Raw genomic sequence first — 21,562 nt, 5'->3', positions numbered from 1 at the left:
CTCTCTGTTTGTCTTTTTAGAAAGCATTGGTAACCAAACCTGGGACCTCTGATGTAGGAGGGAGGCACCCAATCATCTGAGCCACTTCTGCTCCCAGCACTTGATTGTTAACCACTAGATATGTTTTTAAAAACCTATATCCAATTATACTCAGTTATACTTCAGCAATTTAAAAAAGGAGTTTGAACTGTCTTACTCAAAAAACCTTTCTTCTTTCTTCTGTTAGCTGGTAAATAGAAGTAGGTGTGCATCAAACACAATTATACAGTGTATAAATAAAAAAGAAGTAGATGCTGTCATAAAACATGCCTCCTGAAAAATACAGAAGGAACAATAAATTAGACATAAACATTTTGCTAATCTTCACCTCTTATTTGTCTTTCTGTCTTTGGAGTCTCATGATCTTGGAATGTAGATGTTACTGATGGGTAAAGAAAAAAAATGTAGAAAAGAAAATAAGAAATGACAGACGTAAAGCGTAAATGGTATGATAGACAGACGTGAATGGGGAAAAGGTAGAGACAGCCTGAGATTTTCATCTCTCCTGTGGAATATACAGCTAAAGGTTCATTTTCTCCTGTAGAATATACAGCTAAAAGTGGTTTGCTGCTGCTAGATCTGCTAGAACTGGCCAGTTTATTGTATCTAAACAGTATTATGCATTAACTCTAATTTGAGATTATTATTTTAAAAAATTTATATAGGTCTTGGTATAAGGCATTTTCAGTCTCTCTTCTATTCAATTTGATTGTAAGTAAAACCTAATCTCAGTTTATGGTTACCCATCTTCAACTTTAGCTTGCCCAGGTATATTTTCTCAACTGACTATGCTATTATTCCAAGAGCCTTAATGACATTCACTTAATTCTTACATTCTTATTTAACTTGATGTGATTTCTTAGAATTTGGCTTCAATTTTTGCTGCAGTTTCTTTCTTGAGTCCTTCAGCTTACTGTCTTGTGAAATCCAATCCGTTTCTCGGTCTGTGTGGTCTTTCTTACTGGAATGCCACTGTCCTTCCTGCTCAGGGCCTCTGCATCTTTTTCCTGGTCATCTGCCATGCCTGAGTTTGGTGAATCAGGTCAGATACCTAGAAGCCCTACAGAATAAGGTGGACTTTCCTCAGAGTGAACCTGAGTAAGAGAAAGGAAGATAAGAATAAAAAGACTTGAAATTTGGGTTTATGAATCAGAAGACCCCCGTTATTGTTTCGGGAAGCACTTTTTTTTTTTTTTTTTTTTTAAGGAAAAAGAGGTTATATTTCAGCCAGGGACGAATATTGTGCTTGTATTTACTCTATGTATGGTTTTATTTTTTAATCCCTTACTAAGGAATAAAATGAAGGAAATTCTTTATAGTGCCTTATTTTGATGCTGTTCCATTAAAAGATTTTGGTATCATTAACAACAAATCTTTGTTGCCATGCACTAGGGCATAGCTTAGTAATAACCTAAATTTACATATTACTTTACCTTTAAGTTCTTAAATCTACACTATCCTAAGGACTTCATAATACCCTTATTTTATAGGTAAAATAATTTAACTCTGCGTGACTTGTTCACATTCATTTAACTCTGTGGCAGAATCTAAAGTGAATCTAAATCTTTACCTTAAGGAACATTCCCTTGTCCCAGTCTCCCAATTACCACCAGCACAGATTTGTTTTTGTTTTTGTTTTTCTTAATATATTTTTTATATATTTTTAATAGATACTTAGATTACATAAATGTTACATAAAAAATAAAGGGAATTCCCATATGCCCTCCTCCCTACACCTCCCACATTTTCCTACATTAATGTGGTACATGTGTCCTACATCCTTCATTAATGTGGTACATTCGTTTCAATTGATGAACACATTCTGGAGCATTGTCACTAAGCAGGGGTTAGTTTACATTGTAGTTTACACTCTTCCTGCACAATTTGGTAGGTTATGGCAAGTTATATAATGGCCTGTATCTGTCATTGCAGTGTCATTGAGGACAATTCCCAAGTCCTGAAAATGCCCTCTTATTATGTCTGTTTTTCTCTCTCCCTGACTTCAAAACCTCCACTACCTCCTCCATGTCAATGATATAAATTAATATCAGTAAGTCTACTCTGGTCCGTAGTTCGTTCCCCAATCCTGAGGATTCTGGGATGTTGATGCCCACTCCATCTCTAATTAAGAGGGAACCTCGATCCCATAGGGCAGATGGATGAGGCTCTCTTGCTCGCACTTGTATACTTTCTGTTCCTTGGGGGGGTGGTTGTCCATGATCATCTCCTAGTTAGTTGTCCTGGATGAGTCCAGTGAGCTGGAGAGTAGGTGTTGCAACTCTGTTGAGATTCAGGGCTCAGCTGGTACATGGACAACTCAAAGATTGAAGTCTCTTGGACATACTCTTATCAACTCTAGTAATAAATTTGTTTTGAAAGCTGTATTCTGGTGAAGGGTAATGTTTGTACTTTAATAGGATTACTAAGGGATTACTGACACTGCCAGGGGATCCAGTTTAGTGCAGAGTCTGCTAGAAATTTATACCTCTCTAAAATGAATACCTGCTTTTACCATTCTTGTTTGAAGTCCTTACTGATCTTTTCATTTTGTGTGGCTTTATAAGTCTTCAAGCCATCTACCCCTCTGATAGTCCTTCTTTTCTTCCCCAGCTAAACAAGGGAAAGATTCAATTATTTATTTTCTCCTTCACATGGAAATCTTGGCAATAGATTTTTAGAGGTAGGATCAAAGGGCTTACTTTGGGAGAGACATAGATGAAAATTTGAGAAACACTAGAAACCTATTTTTGCTTAAAATTGTAAAAATGTTAATAGGATTTGAAAAATACTGATATTGAAATAAAACTTTGTCTCCATATCTCTCTCTGCCATTTAGAGTCTTGCCATTTCTTTTTGTCCTTTTTCCGATTGTCTTTTTTCATTTGTGTTTTTGTATACTTTCAACTAGTATCTTCTAAATACCTTTCCTTTAACTTGCCACAATAGCTATTTAAATGACTATACAACTTCTATGTGTTACTTCAGTTGCTGCATTTATTGAATAGACTATTAAATTTCCTGTTTGCAGTTTATAGAATGTTTGAAACAGAAATCTAGAAAAAACTTCTTTTTACCTAATGTGGGTTCTAAATTATTTCACTGATGAGTCATTGATTCATAGAAAAAAATTTCACTTTTGGCATGAATGTTTTTATAGTTTTTAGTCTAAGCTTCTAGGTATGATGTCCTTTTCTATAAAACAAAAATATCAGATGCTTATAGTTTTAAACTCTCATATTAACAGAGTCTATATTTACAACTCCCCCCCCATTAAAAATACTATTAGAACTTGCTTATGGTTCATAAAATAGGCTATTAACTAGTTTTACCCAATCCTGAAGCCTTCATAATAAAGTTTTGGTTACTCTCTGTCTTAGTGAAGTTTAAGTTTGAAGTCATCCTCAAATAAAAACTTATAAATAATTATCCAGACCAGAAGAAAAAGGGAAAAATGTTTGCGGCTATCAATATAGCTGGGAAAGTTCCAAACCACTTTTATGGCTTATTATTCAAGGGTATCCTTGAGTACATGTATGTATGTGTATGCATATGCTTACATACTTAACAGAATGGCCATGAGCAGGGAGATTTTTTTTTTTTAAGATTTATTTTATTTATTCCTTTCCCCCTCATTGTTTGCGCTTGCTGTCTGCTGGTCCTCTTTTAGGAGGCACTGGAAACCGAACCTGCGACCTCCATGTGGGAGGGAGGTCCCCGATTGTTTGAGCCACATCTGCTTTCTGTTTGTTGTGTCTCTCATTGTGTCTTCTCATTGTGTCATCTCTCTGCATCAGCTTGCTGTGCCAGCCCTTTGAGTTAGCTCACTGTCTTGCTCATCTTCTTTAAGAGACACTGGAAACCGAACCCAGGTGGTAAGCGGATGCCCAAGTGCTTGAGCTACATCCACTTCAGCAAGATTATTTTTGAGTGAGGAAAGTGGTACAGAGTGTACTTTCGGATGAAATTTCCCATTTCCAGCTAACATAACACACCATAGCGTTAGCCCTTATTTCAAAGATTAGATCAACTCAAGCTTGGGCTTTCAGGCTTTTTTCTGTAGAAATATTTTTCACAGAGGAAGTCAATGAGAAAATGGATTCATCTAACTGAAAAATATCTAAATTCAAGTTAGAAAGCCTCTATTTAGGATATATAACATACATAATACTGAATTCTGAATTCATAGTATTGAAAATAAGTGTTTGGATTTTACTATCAGTAATAATTATCAATTTGGTGTGTTTTAAATGATATTCTCATTTTGTCATTCATAGTATAGTCTCTTATTTGTGTGTAAAGTAGCTATCTGAGGGGAAAACAAATAAATGTCTATAAAGGTACACATCTTATTATATAAGTGCTATTTTCTGAAATATTTTTAGGATTAAAGCTAGTGGGCTTTAAATATCTCTAACATTACATAACATACATGAATCTTTTGAGTGGCTCTGAACAATGTCTCATACCCCAGGAAAAAGATTAGAGGCATACTTTATATTTCATCAATTTATATTTAAGCAGAAGTATTCAAAACCCAATTTAGCACTGGCAGTTGTATATACCAGTTGTTATTGTATACCTGTTATTTAAAGGAACTTCCTAATTTAATTGTTTTCCTTTCTTTTTCAGATTATTTTGTTTTGTCTGTGATTATTTTATATGTTTTCATATTATTCATCATGTTGCATCCAGTTGCCTCTGTTGAGCAGGTTCTTCAGGTAAGGCTTAGGCGCATAAGTTATTATTGGTTGCCTGATAGTCCGTAGTATCTGAGAGAGTAATAGTAAGACAGTAATAGCAAATGGTATATTAGTAGTAGATGAAATTTTAACAGTCAAGTGAGACTTATAAGTGATAAGAGGGCTTAAAATTTTCCTCTCCTCTGCTCTTATGTTATCAGAGAAAAGAGACTATTTATATTACTTTTTTTTTAAGAATCCTTTCTTTCCAAATTTTCCAAGATGCAGTTATGCTAAGCCAGAGATACCCTTAAAAAATAAAGAACATAATTAAAATAGCAGTTTTTATTGCCTGTACCTGATTTCTTTTTATTGTTTCTTCAGTCCTTCCTTCTGGTCCCATATTCACCTTTCTACAAACAAATTATATGTCCCTTGGTCCTCAAATACCCAACTTTTATCCTGATAACTCTTGTTACTCTTCTGTCCTTTACCACTTACTTCTTCAATAGTCTATACATGCTGCCTCATCTTCACTGTCCATTTAGTTCTTTGTTCCATTAAATTCATGAATAATGACTATTTGATTCATACAAAAGAATACACATCTTTAAGTTATTAAGCATAATAGCAATAAATTGAACATCCATGAATCCATTACCCAACCTAAAAAAATGTAGCATTACCAATATTATTAAGGCAACTTGCTCTCAAAATCCCGAGGGAACCACTATTTTTTCCCTTGTTTTTTTTAATATACTTTTTATATATATATAAAAGATAGTTCAGAAAACTATCTTACCTGTTTTTCTGTGACTTGCCCTCCCCCCCATATAATTACTAAGATTGATCCATATATTTCATTTTCACTGCTATATAGTATTCCATTGTAGGAATATACTATAACTCATTTCTCCATTCTCTGTTATAAATGTTTGGGTTTTCTTTTGCTCTATTAACAGTGTTGCCATGAATGTTTTTTTTTTTTTATGTCTCTTAGTGTATGGATATAAGCAATGGCTGGAAACAGTTCGCTCTAGGTACAAGTAATAATGGGTAATAACACCACTGTAGAGAATTTAAACAAATAAAGCCCACTGAAAATCCATCTGCTTTTTTAATATCACCATGTGCTGGCAGTTCTAAACTGTGTCAGTGACAAAAATAATCCTTTGTCTCCTCCTTTCCTTCTCCCTCCCCACCCTGACCTCCAACTTTATCACTAGGAACAAAGGGTTCCTCTCTTGTAGTCTAATAGAATTTTCAGTATGTACTCTTTTCTTTATGTTTATTGCTTTTTGTGCTCTTCTAAATTCAACAGACTTGTCTCTCTCAAGGGTATAAAGATAGGCATCTTTCACATTTATTCTTTAATCCACCTGGAATTAATTTCTGTATTACTTGTGGAATAGTCCATCTTTTCCTGCTGATCTTCAAAGTTATCTCTCCCCTTTGTCACCATATATGAGACTGTTGGTCTGTTTGGGGGCTCTATATTTTGTCCTTATTTTTCTTTATTTTACTCTTTGCCAGTACCACATTGATCAAATTACTATGGCTTTACAAGAAACTTTGATATATGGTTGGGTAACACTCCCATCCCCCAGCCTACATTGTTGTTCATCATGATCTTTTTGATTATTCTTGAGCCTTTCCTCTTCCATATACATTTTAAGTCTAGTATGTCAAGTACCAGGGGAAATCCTCTGGGGATTTTTTGGTAGAATTAAATTGAGTTTATGAATAAATTTGGGGGATTATTGATTTAGTCTCTTTCCATGAGCAATATCTCTTTCTAGCTCTTTGTCTTCTTGAATATTTTTCAGCAAAGTCTGACAATTTTCTTTTGATATTTTTAATTAAATATGTCCCTAGGGCTCTTATATTTTTTGTTCCTCTGATAGTATCTATTTCAAATTATATTTTCTAGCTAGTCTTTTATGCTAATGTATACAAATGCTGTTATTTTGGGTATTCATCTTGTATCCAGCAACCTTGTCAAACTTTATTCTCACAATTTGTAGATTCTCTAGGGTTTTCTGTATAGACACCCTTCATGTATGAATAATAACAACCTTTTTCTTTCTGGCACTTCAATCCTACTTTTTGTTTATTTTTTATGCCTTAATATGTTGGTTGTACTGATAGTAGGCATCCTTTTGTTGTTCCTGACTTGAAAGGAAGTGCTTTTTAGTATTTTAGCATTGAATAGGATGTTTGTTTTATACTCTTTTTAAATGTTGATCTAACTTTGAATTCCTAGAATAAGTCATGACAGTTACTTTTTATATCTGGATTTGGTTTGCATTTTGTTTAGGATTTTTGCCTCCAGGTGGTTGAGTGACACCAGACTTTTCCTTTTTCTTTCTTGTATGTCATTGACAAGTTTGGGTATATGAGTCCCATGCAATGAGTATTTCATTGCAGGAATTTTTCCATAATTTATTTAACCAGTACCCTTTTGCTTGATAGGTTGTTCCCAGTGTTTTTGGTGTTATAAACAGTGCTATATTGCAAATCCTTGCACACTACATTAAGGACAAATGCATATTTTATAGAATATATATATAAAAGTGGAGTTGATTAGTCAAAGAACATCTAAAATTTAAACATTCCTAAATATTGTTACAGAACTTTGAAGAGGTTGCCAGTTTATTGTCTCACCAACAGTGTATGAGGGTGTCTATTTCCCCACATGATTCATTGAGGGATTTACATAAGCACTTTAAGCAAAAGAAGAAACCATCTTCTTCACATTGACATTTTTCTCCAGCCACAGGTTTCTTCCACTTTACAGCTTCCGCTCTCATTTCCTGGAAGTGTGCGAATCTCAACTTACCTCCCACACAATTTGTCAACTGGTCTGACTTTTGCCCTTGCCACCCCACTGAAACTGCCCTTGGCCATGGTCATTAACAACTCTCTTGTGAAGTCCAATGTCTCTTATTTTTTTCAATCTTACTTGACTTTTCAGCAGTATTTGACATGGCAGTATTCTTGAGACATTCCTCCCTGGGGTTTTGTGATGCTTTTTCTCCAGATTTTTTCCTAACTGTCTGTATGGCTCCTCATTGTCATTCTCTATTGTGATTCTGCTTCTTCCACATGTTTTGTAAATGTTAATATTCCTCACATTTCCATTCTTCTTTTTTCTCACTCTGTATACCTGTGTGATCTCCCCCATAGTTATGGCTTCATTTGCCATCAGTGTGTTGAAGATGCCCAACTTTATACCCTCAGACTCACTCTCATTACTGAGCTTTAGACCTGCAGTCCACTGACATATTGAAGATTACATGGGTGGTCTACCAACAGTTCAGTCAAATCTAGCATGTCTAAAACTGAGCTTATCCTGCTTTCCCTCAACCTTGCTTCTTTCTTGTTTCTCGGTACCACCATTTATCCAATTCAGAAATAAATGTGTATGTGTGTTTATCCTCCTCCTCATTTGTTTTTATAGCCAGTCGGTTGCGAGCTTGCTTTGGTGTTTTTTTTTTTTTTCAATTCTGAATGTGTATTTCTGTCCTTTCTCCAATCCCATTTGTTACTAACCTAGTTCAGGCTATCATCATCTCTTGCCTGGATCACTGTAGCAGTCCTTTAAAATCTTTCTTACTCAGGTCATAGTGTTTTTTCTCAAACATTAGTTCACGTCACTTCTGGCATGTAATGTAGTATCTTAGGTACTCACTGAACATTTGCTGACTAAAAGGATTAATGAATGAAGGTGATCTTTTATTTTAAGCCTAAGAAATTAATCTCAGGTTTTAAAGTGAAACCTTTGATACCTGCCTCATTGTTTAAAGACAGGATTTTTTTAAAAAAGCCAGACACAAAAGGACAATTACTATATGCACTATTATGACCTAAATATATTGGGTAAACTCATGGAGATAATAACTAGAATATAGGTCACCAGAAAATAGAATGAGAGTAGAGAATGGAAAGCTGAGGGGTTAATCTGTGCAGAATTGGTAAAAAGGTTGTTTGTTGATCTTCGGAAATGAATAGAAAAGGGAAAAGCACACCATGGTGTTTGTAACTAGCAGTGCTATTATATGTGTATGACAGTGGTTGAAAGGGCAAGTGTAAGGTCATGTAAATTACTAAAATAAAAGTAACAAATGTAACATGGGATTGTATAGCATAGTAAACTCTCATGTGAAATATGAAATGTGGGTAATATTGCATACATGACTATTTTTCTCTGAAACTGAACAAATGTATGTTAATGTTGTAAGATGTTAAATAGCAGGCAAACAAGCAAACAACCAAACATTATGCTAAGCGAAAGAAACCAGACAGTACTACCTATCGTATATTCGTTTTATAAAAAACCTAAATATAAGTCCATTTATAAAGATGCAATTAAATTAGTGGTTATGTAGGACTGGGGAAGGATAGAGGGATTGAGAGGTGACTGCTGAGTGGTGTGTACTTTTTGGAATAATAAAATTCTAAATGTTTTGTGGCAATGAATGTGCAACCTTGTGATTATACTAAAAGCCATCGACTGTACTCTTTGAATGAATTGTATGGTATGTGAATATATCTCAATAAAACTGCTTTTTAAAAAAACAGATTTGTTAGAAATTCATGATTTAGTGGAACATGGGCTTTTGAGTCTGCGAAAATAGGGTTTGATAGAAGCCCAGCCACCTAATATATATTCTTGAGATTTTACTTCTGAAAAGTGGATATAATATATACCCTGTGACATTGACATTGTTGTGAGGATTAAGTGGATGAAATGTGTGAATGTGCTTGATACATAATAGGAATTCAATAAATTGGAAATTATGATATAATGCTATATTAGCAACTGTGTTCTATAATACTACAATTTTGAGTTTCACATTTTTGTCTTACAGTTAACATGTGTGCCGCATGAGTGGCGTATAATTATGCTTATCATTGTTCTTGTCAATGCCCTTGTGTCTATCGTGGTGGAGGTAAGCATTTCAGATAATCAAATGCTACTTTGCTGTTTTGCTATTCTTGGTGTTTTAATGCGAGTAGGAGGAAAAGGACAGGCAAAGGTTCTCAGTTTCATTTTAGCCCAATTCATTTAGCCTTATCTTCTGACTTTTGGTGACCTGACATTACGGGATATATGACTTAGCTGCACTCACACAGTGAGGTAGCAAAAGATAATGATTGGTAGAAAGGAGAGAAGTTTGGTGCCCTTACGGCCCACATACTGTTGAACAAGAGGCCCTGAGATCAGACTGGATATGTACTACTTATGTCCTGTGATGTATTGTAACATTCCCCATTTCAGGAAGAAAGGCAAGAATGGAGGCTTTTCCCATAAATATAATGAATATTAATAATAATGAGAGTTTATTGAAAGTGTAAAATAATGACCATTATGGGCTTATCTAATCTCAGCATTGATTACTGAAACTTCTTCCTTGGTATTTACTTTTGAGTGACCTTCAAAGAATCTGAAGTACTCTTCATTCATTGCATATTGTAAAGGCAATTAGGATTGCCTTTAGGTCAGCTCCTTTTTGAAGGAGCTGGCAAGTTCTCCTTTGCTGCTTATTAATAAACTTTTGTCTTATTAATTAATTCACTTACATTAGCAATATTAATAAGAAACAAAAGGGAAGAATTTTAAGTAGGAGTTCATGGGTCAGGCTTTTGAATTAAAATTAAGGTAATTTGTGGGGACATGTGTATGTTTTAATGATAATAGTTCTAGACAGAGAAATCTTGCTTAATTTTAGTTTTCCTTCTAAAAGATGGCTTGGTATTTAAATTTGGGCTACAGTGGGCATCATGAATATTATGTTACTGGCCTTCTTAAATTGCCCAATGGAAAGTGTTTTTGCTGTTTATGGATAGTAGAAAGCACACCCAAGATGTTATGTTTCAAAGTTTTCTTTTTTTCTACAGTGCAAGTTCATCATTTCACTTAAATGTTATTTATTGTAAGATAAAATTTTTTTAAAAGAGAATTTTTAGGGACTCCTTTCATGATCTTGTCTTAAATGATTATTCTTGGTATCAAAATAATTGTTCTGAACTCTGATGAAATCATACTCATTTATAGATATTAACTCAGTATAACAACTCAGTGTTTAAAAAAAAGACCTCAATTCATAAACATTGTTAATATGGGAAAAACGTGAGGATTCTTATAAAAGCCATATTTTATGGGACATTCAGAAGCCCCATTTTCTTAGGGATTTTTGTGATAATTCGTATGTTACAAAAGTCCTGTTGTTATTCTTGATCTTTTTGCAGTATTGTTTGAAATTCTCTGTATATGAACCAAGTCATGTTTTTCACGAAGTATGCAGCATTGTGTAAGACTTAAAATGTGCACATTAATAAAGAATGACTTAGTCCTTTTTAATTCTTAACTCACTGGAATATCTCTCAGAACTTCTTCCTTGACATGGTCCTTTGGAAAGTTGTGTTCAGTCGAGACAAACAAGGAGAATATCGCTTCACCACTACACAGCCACCACAGGTTGGAAATCAGCACTTACTATCAATTCTGCACGCGTATCTAGGCAATTTGCGTTGTGTGCGCTGTATTCTGTAGGGTGGCATTCTGTTGTGTGTTTGCTTAAACTGTTTTCCCTATGCCTGCCATTTCATTTCTTTTAAGAAGTCCTGGAAAATTCATGGCAAACACTGCTACAGGCTTTTTAGGACTTCAGAAATTTCATAAGTCTCTTTTCCATTCCAATCCTAATCTTCTATGTGTATAAAGGTCTTAATTTTGTCCTTGTAGATGAGAGTTAATTTTCTATTATTATGCTTTAAATACTATGTTTTTAGTTTTCATGAGTCCCATTTGAAATTAAATGAGAGTCATGAAAACAGTTTTCAAATGGGAACCATTGCTTCTTGGATCAGAGCCCAAAGAGGAAAATTTGAGGAATTGTTTCTGATTTGTTGTCAGTTGCTGTGCCTTATTTTGGGGGGCTTTTTTTGCATTACTCCTACATATATCTCACCAATAAGAACATTTTCTGAGAGACTGCTTATTTTTGTACAAACCATGGTTTAGGACTTTTGCCTTTCTGGATACGTTAAAAACGTTATTTGAAAGATACCTTCCATAAAAATGAAAAAGAGAACTAGCTGAATAAAACTCATTTCCTTGTGTTAGGATGGGGGAAGTACAGTTCATGGGAGAAAGTAGATATTAGATATTTTTTAAACTGATAACATTGAATCAAAAACCTCTGAGCCAGCCTTTTGTGTATAGAGAACTTAAAAGTTTATCAACTCTGACTCCTTCATTATCTCCACCATTTCTGTTTGTAGTGGGCAGTGTGCTTTACAAATGTGAACTTTAAATCTTTCACTAATCCTCAAACCACAAGAAAACTTGCAGAGATGAAGAGGATCCCCTGGTATTTCTGACTTGGGTCACTCTCTTATTTTTAGCCTTCTTTTACTTAACTGGCGACTTTGTCAGCTTTATTTTGGTAATCCAGCAGGCTTGATGCCCCTGTGTAATATTATAGGTTTGCTTTATAAGAGGTCCTTTATGCCATTTCCTTTTTCTAATGCTTTCTGATGAATAGTGATGTTTTTGTAATGATAGGATGAGTCTGGAATCAGCCTCCATTTCTTTTTCTCTCAGAGCAGCATTAATGAATATTGCTCCTAATAGTGGTTAGGATCAGAGCTGTAAACTAAGGTCGCCAGGTTAGCAAAATCTTCCCATCCATATATATGTATTTTTTTTCTTTTGGTTGTCTCACTTGCTTCAAGAAGTTAACTTTGGCTCATACCCTGAGTTCTCAGGTTAAATATTTGTATTGGCAAAACGCCTGAGCAGAGGAAAATATTTAAACTGAGTTTTCAGCTTCTCCAAAGAGATCTCTGACTATTGCTGAAAATAGGAAATATACTTCTGAAGAGGAGTTATATCCTGATTTAGCCAAATAGGTATTGTAGAGCTCCTTGAAGTATTTGAATTGGAAGTCCCTCCCTCACTTTTCAACCAAAATTAAGGGCAGAAAATTCTATCATTTGCTAAAGATCTCTATTTTTTAGAAAGTTTAATTTATAAATATCTGTTTTCCTTATTTTTAAGAGTGGGTCTAATGTAAATTCCTACCTCTAAAGTGTTCAGGGCAGAGAGTGAAGGTAGAGAGTGGTCCAGAGTAGACAGGCTCTAGTACGCTCTGTGTGTTGTCTGATTCTGAGAATCAGTCAGTAAACAATTTTAGCCTTCCTTTTCTGTGGTCGTGATTAAGAATGCAGCATTTTGAGAAATAGTGGCTTTGGAAAAGAGAGTTTTTATAACCTTTTAACATAGAGTGATACCTTCATCTTCTTATACTTCTATGTGTACTATGGTTTTACTGGTCATGTTTATTACCCTTTGAGAATCTAGCAGTCATATTACCAAAAGGCTGTGCTTCTCAATCAAGGTTAATTTCTCCCCCTTACTGTCAGAGGACATTTGACAAAAATATCTGCCATTATTTTTGGTTGTCATAATTTGATGGAGGTGTGGATTGCTACTGGCATCTAGTGAGTAGAAGCAACTGATGCTACTAAACATCTTACAGTGTACAATGTAATGTTTAATGACAAAAGAATTTTCCAGTCTAAAAAGTCAATAGTGTAAGGTTGAGAAACCCTGTGGTAAGGTGAAAAAGAATATAAAGGTGAGATTGACTTGTTCTTAGGACTTCTGTCTGTGGCTGCTCTTCCCTCAGCCCCCCATTCTACTTCTGCCCATTCTGTGCACTTTAAACCCATGAGGTCTCAGACTATATTGATGGTAGTGGGAGGAAAAGCCCTATTCTTCTTTTCCTTCCTTACCATGTAGTCCCAGGGACCCCTGAGTTAGGTTGAAAGCTTTTAAACTAGAGACCTTGGATTAGGCTTCAGGCCTTAAGACAACTTGGGAAGTCGGTAACTTCACCTGGAATTCTCTCGTAACTATGTACAAAATATCTGGTGGTCCACAAAGCACTGTGCAACATATGTATTCGTATCACTGGATGGAGAGTGTTTGGCAAAAACAACCTTGTTTCTCCATTGTAAAGCACATTTCAAAAGAACATTGTTGCTGAAGGAAAAAATATATATAACCCTATAGTTGTATAATCTTATAATTTGTATAATGTTAAATTTTATAGAAAATTTAAATATAATCGCCAGGATCTTCCCAATTTTAAGGTATTTCTAACTCTTATTTTACAGATAAAGAAACAGCATTCAGTTGTCTAGTCAAAGTTATGCATCTAATGAATGATAGTGGTGGGAATTGAACCCAAGGTTTCTGTTTAAAGGGAAGTGTTTTTTCCACTATGCCCGGTTGCCTCACATACATTGTTTATGGAGCCATAGAGATGTAAACTAATACAACAACCATATAACAAAATGGAGACATACAATAAGTGCTCTTTATCAGTCCCTACTAAATGGTAGACAGTGTGTGAAAATTTTGCATGCATTCTCTCTGAACATTAGAGGAATCTTAATAGATAGGAAGATCGTTAGTCTCTCTATCCCAGTTTTCATAGATAAACAGTTTTAGAACTGGAACTCAAGTAAGTTTTACTTAGTTCCACGACTGTAATATTCCTATACCTCAGAGCCTCCGTATAGTCTTTAAAGACCAAATCGACTTTTAGAAATCATTTTATTTAGCAGTGAACATTTTAGACATTATATTATAATTGGTCTGCTGAACATTCATGCAAGTAATATAATTTAGTTACAGGAAGTAGGGTTTTTATATAGTATAACTTATTTCCCATGGTGGTTCTTTTTCTTATCAATGCTCAGTGACCTCCATAAATGTCTATTGAATCAAATTGAAAACAGGTTAAGTAAACCATTTTCAGATAATAAAAGCAAAACTTTTATGTAGCTGTATGGTTTTTTTTTCTTATGAAGTTCTTTAACAGCCTCAGATGTTAACACTTATTCTCCAACAAAAATAATCAAGAGGTTTTCAAGTTAGGAGACTCATCAAAAATGCATTGAACTCCATCTTAGACCTACTGAATCAAAATTTTCTTCAGTGGTGGGACTCCATTATCTGTGATTTTCTATAAAGCTGTACCCCTATTTGAGAATAGCTATGCTAGTAGAAACTATGTTTTAGAAGCATCTAATAGTATGCCTATCCTTCGCCTAGTAAACTGAGATCATTTAATAGTACATGTGGTACTGGAATCACCAGTTTTCACTTTGTTTCCAAACGTGAGTGAAGCTAGAAATTCTATGGCAGTGTTGTCATATAATTTTATCCTGCATAAGGTTTTGTGTCTAATTGCTTCTTTTTTTTAAATCCAAGTGTTATATGTAAACTTAGTAACACTTAGAATATTATTTGAGCTTATTTAGACAAAATGTTAATTATGATTATTTGTATTTGTTTTATATTCAGAATTGGTCTGGAAGAAGGCTTTTATGAAAACTTTTGATAAAAAGCTGTGCTTTTTTCATAAGCACGGCTTTATATTTTATGTGCAACCCATGGAAAACATTTCCTAAAAGACACTGCTAAGAGTAAACTGGCATTTGGGTTCTAGAATGAGCAGCTTGCAAAGGTCTGAAAAGCAGGAGAACTTTTTAGCTATAGATCTTTTTGAAAGGTTTTCTGGTTTCTCTGCTGGAGTATGGTAGACTCTGCTTTCTCTGAGGGGTATTTTTTGATATTTATCCAGCCCTTTCGAAGCAAACCAAAAGCTCCAATTGCTATAGCCACTGTGTTCTCCTCCTTCAAGGACATAATGCCCTAGATATTATGGGGAGACCCAAGTGCTCATTCCAGCCCCTGTGATGCCTCATCCCATTTCCTTCTTGTTGCACAGTGCTGCCCTTTCTCCCCTTGCCACCATCTTCTCTCCCTGATTTATTTCTCATTCCAGCATACCTGAAGCACCTTTATTTTCTCTTCCAGTGGATTATTTTGTGTTTGAGGGTATTTGTAAACCTTTATATGTATAAAGTATAGTTTTTATATGTGAAATTTGGGGGAGGTGAGGGTACAGGAACAAAATAGCTTTCTAATTATGGTGGCGGGGGGAGCTTAGTGCTCCTCATGATGTAAACTTTTTTTTTTTAGAAAATTTGAAAAGTGTTCCCTGCTTTTAATAGTGATGTTAGGATTTAAAAAATATGCACTTTAATGTAAAAAGAATTCTATTCGGTTGTGTTTTTTTTTTGCAATTAGGTTAGTTTTAATTTTATTGCTTGCCTCATTTTCTACACTTAGGGAAGAGTAAATTTAGATGTGTTATGTGTGTGTCTCTCTCTCTGTCTGTCTTTAATTTGAATACACTTGCCTGTGATTTTCCAAACTGTCCTGAACTCAACCTGCTTTAGCATTGCCCTATAGCCTGACAAGACTTAGCTGGGCAGACAAGACCTATTATGTTTCTGTATTTTTTTTTTAATTAGCAATCAAGATTAGCTTTTTTCTGTGGTCCTTTAACAGTGCTACTTGCCATAAGATAAAAAGTGACAGCTTTCAGATTGATTTAGGAATAATCATTCCTCAATTAGATGGAAGAATTTAAACTCTTTGGGAAAAAGTAAGATACAAGTAATGAACTGTCATTTTAGATAAAATATTAAGGTTTATTATATATGTGCTTATAAACACTGAAAAGGATTTGTTATCTAACATTTTATTTGGATCACCTGAAGCATCCTGTAACTAGTCTCTTTGAGTCCTGATACTAAATATTTTATTTAACATATGTGGATTTATTTTAAAGTGATGGTAATAACTCTCTTTTTAGCATATGTCAAAACAAGAGGGCTTCTAAGGTGAATAATATTAAATATTTTATTTTTTCTTGGAATCTAACACAAATTTTTGGTAGCAGTGTAGCTTACTGTGTTTTGTTGACAAAGTAAAATAAAATAGACTTTTAGTTAAAAGTACTGGTATTGTTTACCACTTTGTGAGAGCTGCCACAGTCGCACCTCAAAGTTTTGAAGATGGGAAAAATTAATTAGGGTTCCAAGGTTTTGTTTTAAAGTGTATTTGCCATTCTCCATTAATCAATTTAGAAACACATGTTTCAAAATAACTGTTATAGCAAATTTGCTTTTCTTGATCATAAAAGTATTTTGGGTGTACAAATTAGAATATCCCTCCAGTTCTTAGGCTTTTATTTTCTCAGATTACTTCAATTAAGATTAGAGGTAAATAACAATAACAACAACAAAAAGATTAGAGCTAGTGTTGATTGGCAAAAATTTAAGACAAATTATGAAGACACCTTTCAGCCCTCTTACTGAATTTACATTTCTATACAATAGCCAAGGACTCTGCTTTCTTCTCTAAGAACTATTTATCAAAGATCATATTTATTAAAAACATTGGGATTGATTAGAATCATTTCAGTGACAACAGGGCTTTTTCCTAATTAATATTAAGAAATATTGTTTGCTTTATACCTTTATATGTAACCCCACTTGGGGAACACTAAGGGAAACCATCATTATAAAATTGTTTTCATATTCATGAGCTTGTGAATTTAAAAAAATGTGATTGGTGTTAAATGTGATCTGAGTTCTAATTTAGACCTAACAATATTTACTTCAGCTTAAATTTTTGAAAAGTAATATTAACAGTAACAATAATATTTTTATGGTGCTTTCTTCCAAAAATGATCAGGTTGCTAAGTTGCAAGGAGCAAAAGCACCAAAAAGTAGTTTGGATAGAATAATAGGGGTTCCTCATTAAACATTAAAAATGTTTTCTCTTTTTGAATGAAGTTATTCTTAATACACTAGATGTTTTATGTTATAGAATCATGGATTCCAGAACTACAAATTATTTTTGAAAGTTATTAGTACACAAGAGGATAGGTAGACACTACTAAAAAATATATGAAGTAAATTACATTAATAAAAAATCTACTCTTAAAAATAAATCTATCCCTAAATAATCGAAAGCTGACTTTTTAACGTGGACTTATTTGTTGAACTCAGAAGTTATTTCCTGTTACTTTTTGTGCCAGTTTATTATGCTTTGGCAAACTTGTTTAAAATAAGAAACCCTTAATCATACAGGGTATTTTTTTCTCTCTTTATTTTTCTTAGGAATCAGTTGATAGGTGGGGGAAATGCTGCTTGTCCTGGGTCCTGGGCTGTAGAAAGAAGATACCAAAGGCAAAGTACATGTATCTGGCGCAGGAGCTGTTGGTTGATCCAGAATGGCCACCAAAACCTCAGACAACAACAGAAGCTAAAGTTTTAGTTAAGGAGAATGGATCATGTCAAATCATCACCATAACATAGCAATGAATCAGTCCCTCAGTGGTGTGCTTGATAGCAGTATTCAGGAAAACATAATTATAGGATTTTCTGATCCTGAGTGTCAGAATGGCCCCATTTCACTTTATGTCCTTTCTAATCTTTAGGTTATAGAAGTTGATTTGAGGGTTGTTGTTATTTTTTTAAAAACACAACACAACAAAAAGGGGTATTGGCTTGTCAGTTAGATTAATAATCTGTAAACATCCTATAAACCCTAAATACCCTATTCCTTTGTAGAATTTTTTTGATTCTTAGCCTCGATGATACTCTCTATATTGAGTGCAGAAATTGATGTTTGGTAGGTTGGTGGACATTAGTTTTTGAAGCTTGACTAACCCCTTTATTAGAAAGAGCCAGCATTTATATACATGCCCTAAATTTGTGATTATACAGATAAAATGGCTGTTAATTAGCCTCCAGCATTAAAGTTGAAATCCTGTTTTCCAATATATTTTCCAAAGAGTTCTATATGTATATACACCAGTTCCCTTTGATAGCCTAGAGTTAGGAGTGAGTTTATATGATGTTGCTGAGAGAACAACTCAGGTAATCTCCGCTTGAGGTTTTATATTTTCTGTATAAACTGCCTGGGTTCTATTTTTCTAATCAGCAAGGTGCTTCACTGCTTTCTTGATGTCCCTCGAAGCTATTAAATGGATCTTGTGCTATATCTGGTGTCAGTAGTATAATTTGCTTAAGTTAAATGTTATAGAATCCTTTTCACAAGGAAAAATAGAATATTTCTTTTGGCAATAGGTGTAATTCTTTCTAATATCTCTTCATATTCCCCCTCCCCCATGGCTTTGTAGTATTCAAAATGACATTTTCTTTACTTCTACCTTTAATAATTACCTAAAGACCTGGGATAATAATGAGATTTAAAATTTTTTTTTTCAGTTTCTTAGCATTTTACCTCTAAGATTTTTTAAGGTTTGGTGTATTTCTCTCCTTGAAGTGTATTTCTCTCCTTGAATAATGAGACTTAAAAAAAAGGATTTTCTGATTTGAATGCTATTGTTTTTTAAAGCAATTGTGAGCTTGGTGGCAGTTTTGTCTTATGCCATTAGGTGGCGCCAGAGGTCAGATTGTACCTATTCTGGATCAGACAATATAGGTGTTTATAAATGAGCATATTTGGTTGAGTGGATTTCTGGAAGGAAAAAAAAACAGGAAATAAAGAGTAGACATTCATTGAGCCAAAAGAAATGTGGAAAATATTTTATACTTTTCTGTTTTGCCTGGTTAATGCTTAAATTGTAAACAAAATTAAAGTAACTTTAAAATGCCTTGATACATAGGATCTAGCAGTTTGGCAAAGCTCACAGTTATAATAAACACAAGAAAACTAATACTGCTGTAGAATGGATGCTAAAAATTAAAAAACAATTTGAAATTATCCTATGTTCTTCCCAAGCCAGTAGCATGGTTGTGCTTTCCACTTCTAACTGATCATTATTTTCCTGATATATAGAAGTAACTTAACAAATGTTATGCAGAACATTAGAGCCAACTGGTTCTCATTCTTTATGCTGCAATGACTGGGCTGGTGTTTGGTAACTGTGGGAAAATTTCAGTTACACTCAGGATCACTGTTAATGCTGTTGCCACTGATGATTCATACAAAAAATAATCATCAAAGTTTTCCATCAGAAAATATAATACTCATGCCATTAGATGATAAAAACAGCTGTTCCATGAATGATTCTATGAAGCTATGCATCTTAGACCTCTTGAGCTGTGAATTAGCACTGTTTCCTATAGTTAATTATTTTCTTGATTGTTTCATAATTTCCGTATTCATTTCAATATATACAGGTGTTATTTTTAGTGATTTTTCAGAATTGTAAATTTTATTCTTTAGTTTAAATACTGAAGCATATTATTAAAGTAATTGCTAAGTAGCAGCTTAAAATCCAGTTATGAAATTATATTTAACATCTTTGAGAGCATGGCCATAAATAGCTATTTTTTAACACACACATACACACCCTTTTTTTTCCTTAACATTTAGAGTCTATGAGCATTTTATATTTCATCTGTCCCTTTTGTATTCAAAGGAATGAGGATTTTAGGTAGGTGAAAAAGCATTTGTAGGAAGTTAGATTCAAATATAGACAAGGAGGATTGTTTTAAGTTGTAATTGGTGGCTTCCAGAATGTTGTTTGAAGAATGTCTGTGAATCCAGGTGTGGGTCCTACTCAGTGCCATAGATAGAGTGAGTCTTCTACTGCGAAGGTCACCACTGCATAGTAATTTTGATTCTGAATTTCACATTAAATTATTTGAGTGTATGCAAGCCTAAATTTTAAAAAAATCTGTACATATATTATTTTGATGTATTAAGATTAATAAATATTGCTGATTTAAATTTTATTTATGCACATACTAAAGGACATAAATGTCCTGGAAAGTATTTGTTAAATAATGATATGTAACTTTTTAACTTTTTAAATAAAAAATAAGATTTTTAATGTCTGTCTCCCTCAGGGTTGTTTAAAGGTTTGTTTTTTTTCCCCCCTCAAATATAAATAGTGGTAACTATATGTTTTTTATCTTCTAGCATCAACTGCTGTAAAGCAATGCTGCAAATAATGCTTGAATAGAAGTGGCTAAGCCAACAACAAAATACTTTTTAAATTAGTTTTGTAATCCTCAAATTTGAAAGCTTTTCCAAACTGCACTTGAATTTAAACAGAACTGTTGCAGTCTTTATTTTGTTTCCCATGTTTACGAAAGTACTGCACAGTTTCAAAGGCATGGTAGATAATATGCCAATCTGTTTTATGTTGTCTGTTCCAAAAAAAGCTATAGATGCAATATCCAGAGAAGAGCAAAATTCAAGCATTAGAAAGCATTCTAAAATTTCATGCATGCAGTTTTGACATATCTGAAGATAGGTTTTGTATATTTATGGTGGGAGGTGGGTGGGAACTTTTAAACAAAAATGGGGTGTTAATTTTTGTACAGTCTGTGGGCATTTACACATATTTTTAATGTATTAAAATTTGGTAATTATGTGCACATTCAATAAAATAGTTAACTACCTGGTATGATTTGTGAATTCCTTAAACCGTGGATTTTTTAAAAGTAACTTTATATTAGAAATGATATGGCATCTTTATATTTTTTAAAGTATATTGCTGCTCAAGGATGGTACCCTATTGTCAAAAAATGCATACATTCATAATTGTACATTCAACACTGTAAATAATCTTACTAAATCTTTTTTGATTGATGCTATTCAAAATAAAAATTTTTAATGAATGAAATAACATTTCTTTTTTTTCTGTAACTTTATACATTTGTTTGCTTTTTACTTATGTGAATGCTGCCCTCTGGATTTTCTTTCCTGGTTAGGTCTTCCTGGTTTCCTTTTTGACTTTGGGTTTTTGAAGGAAATAAGTACATTACACATTTCACATCATGTCTGTGGAAATCCATCAGTCAGATACATTGTAGAACCAATTGTTTAGTGTTAGGAGCTCAGTGGCAAATGGTGAAATATAAGACTAGGATTTATAATCTAATAGTTGGGAGGATCAAGCCAAAAGCTAACACCCTAAGACATGGTAAGC

General features: G+C 33.9%; 1 protein-coding gene across 9 annotated transcripts in view; it reads left to right on the top strand.

The window, feature by feature from the left end:
* Positions 1-21,256, top strand: part of ATP13A3 (ATPase 13A3) — an 82,298-nt gene extending 61,042 nt beyond the window's left edge. For 7 of the 9 annotated variants that reach the window (XM_058295561.1, XM_058295560.1, XM_058295559.2 and 4 more), the window contains 4 exons: positions 4,669-4,757; positions 9,590-9,670; positions 11,110-11,199; positions 17,772-21,256. In XM_058295561.1, the coding sequence (XP_058151544.1) occupies positions 4,669-4,757; positions 9,590-9,670; positions 11,110-11,199; positions 17,772-17,969 (458 nt within the window). In that variant the 3' untranslated portion in view covers positions 17,970-21,256. Of the gene's footprint in view, positions 1-4,668; positions 4,758-9,589; positions 9,671-10,970; positions 11,200-17,771 lie in introns of all 9 variants that reach the window. The other 2 variants (XR_011648638.1, XM_058295558.2) reach the window with 2 other exon arrangements.
* Positions 21,257-21,562: the final 306 nt, after the last annotated feature.

Source organism: Dasypus novemcinctus, chromosome 4 (assembly GCF_030445035.2).
Source record: "Dasypus novemcinctus isolate mDasNov1 chromosome 4, mDasNov1.1.hap2, whole genome shotgun sequence".
In the NCBI taxonomy this organism is placed as follows: Eukaryota; Metazoa; Chordata; class Mammalia; order Cingulata; family Dasypodidae; genus Dasypus; species Dasypus novemcinctus.
This window is presented reverse-complemented; position numbering and strand designations above follow the sequence as displayed.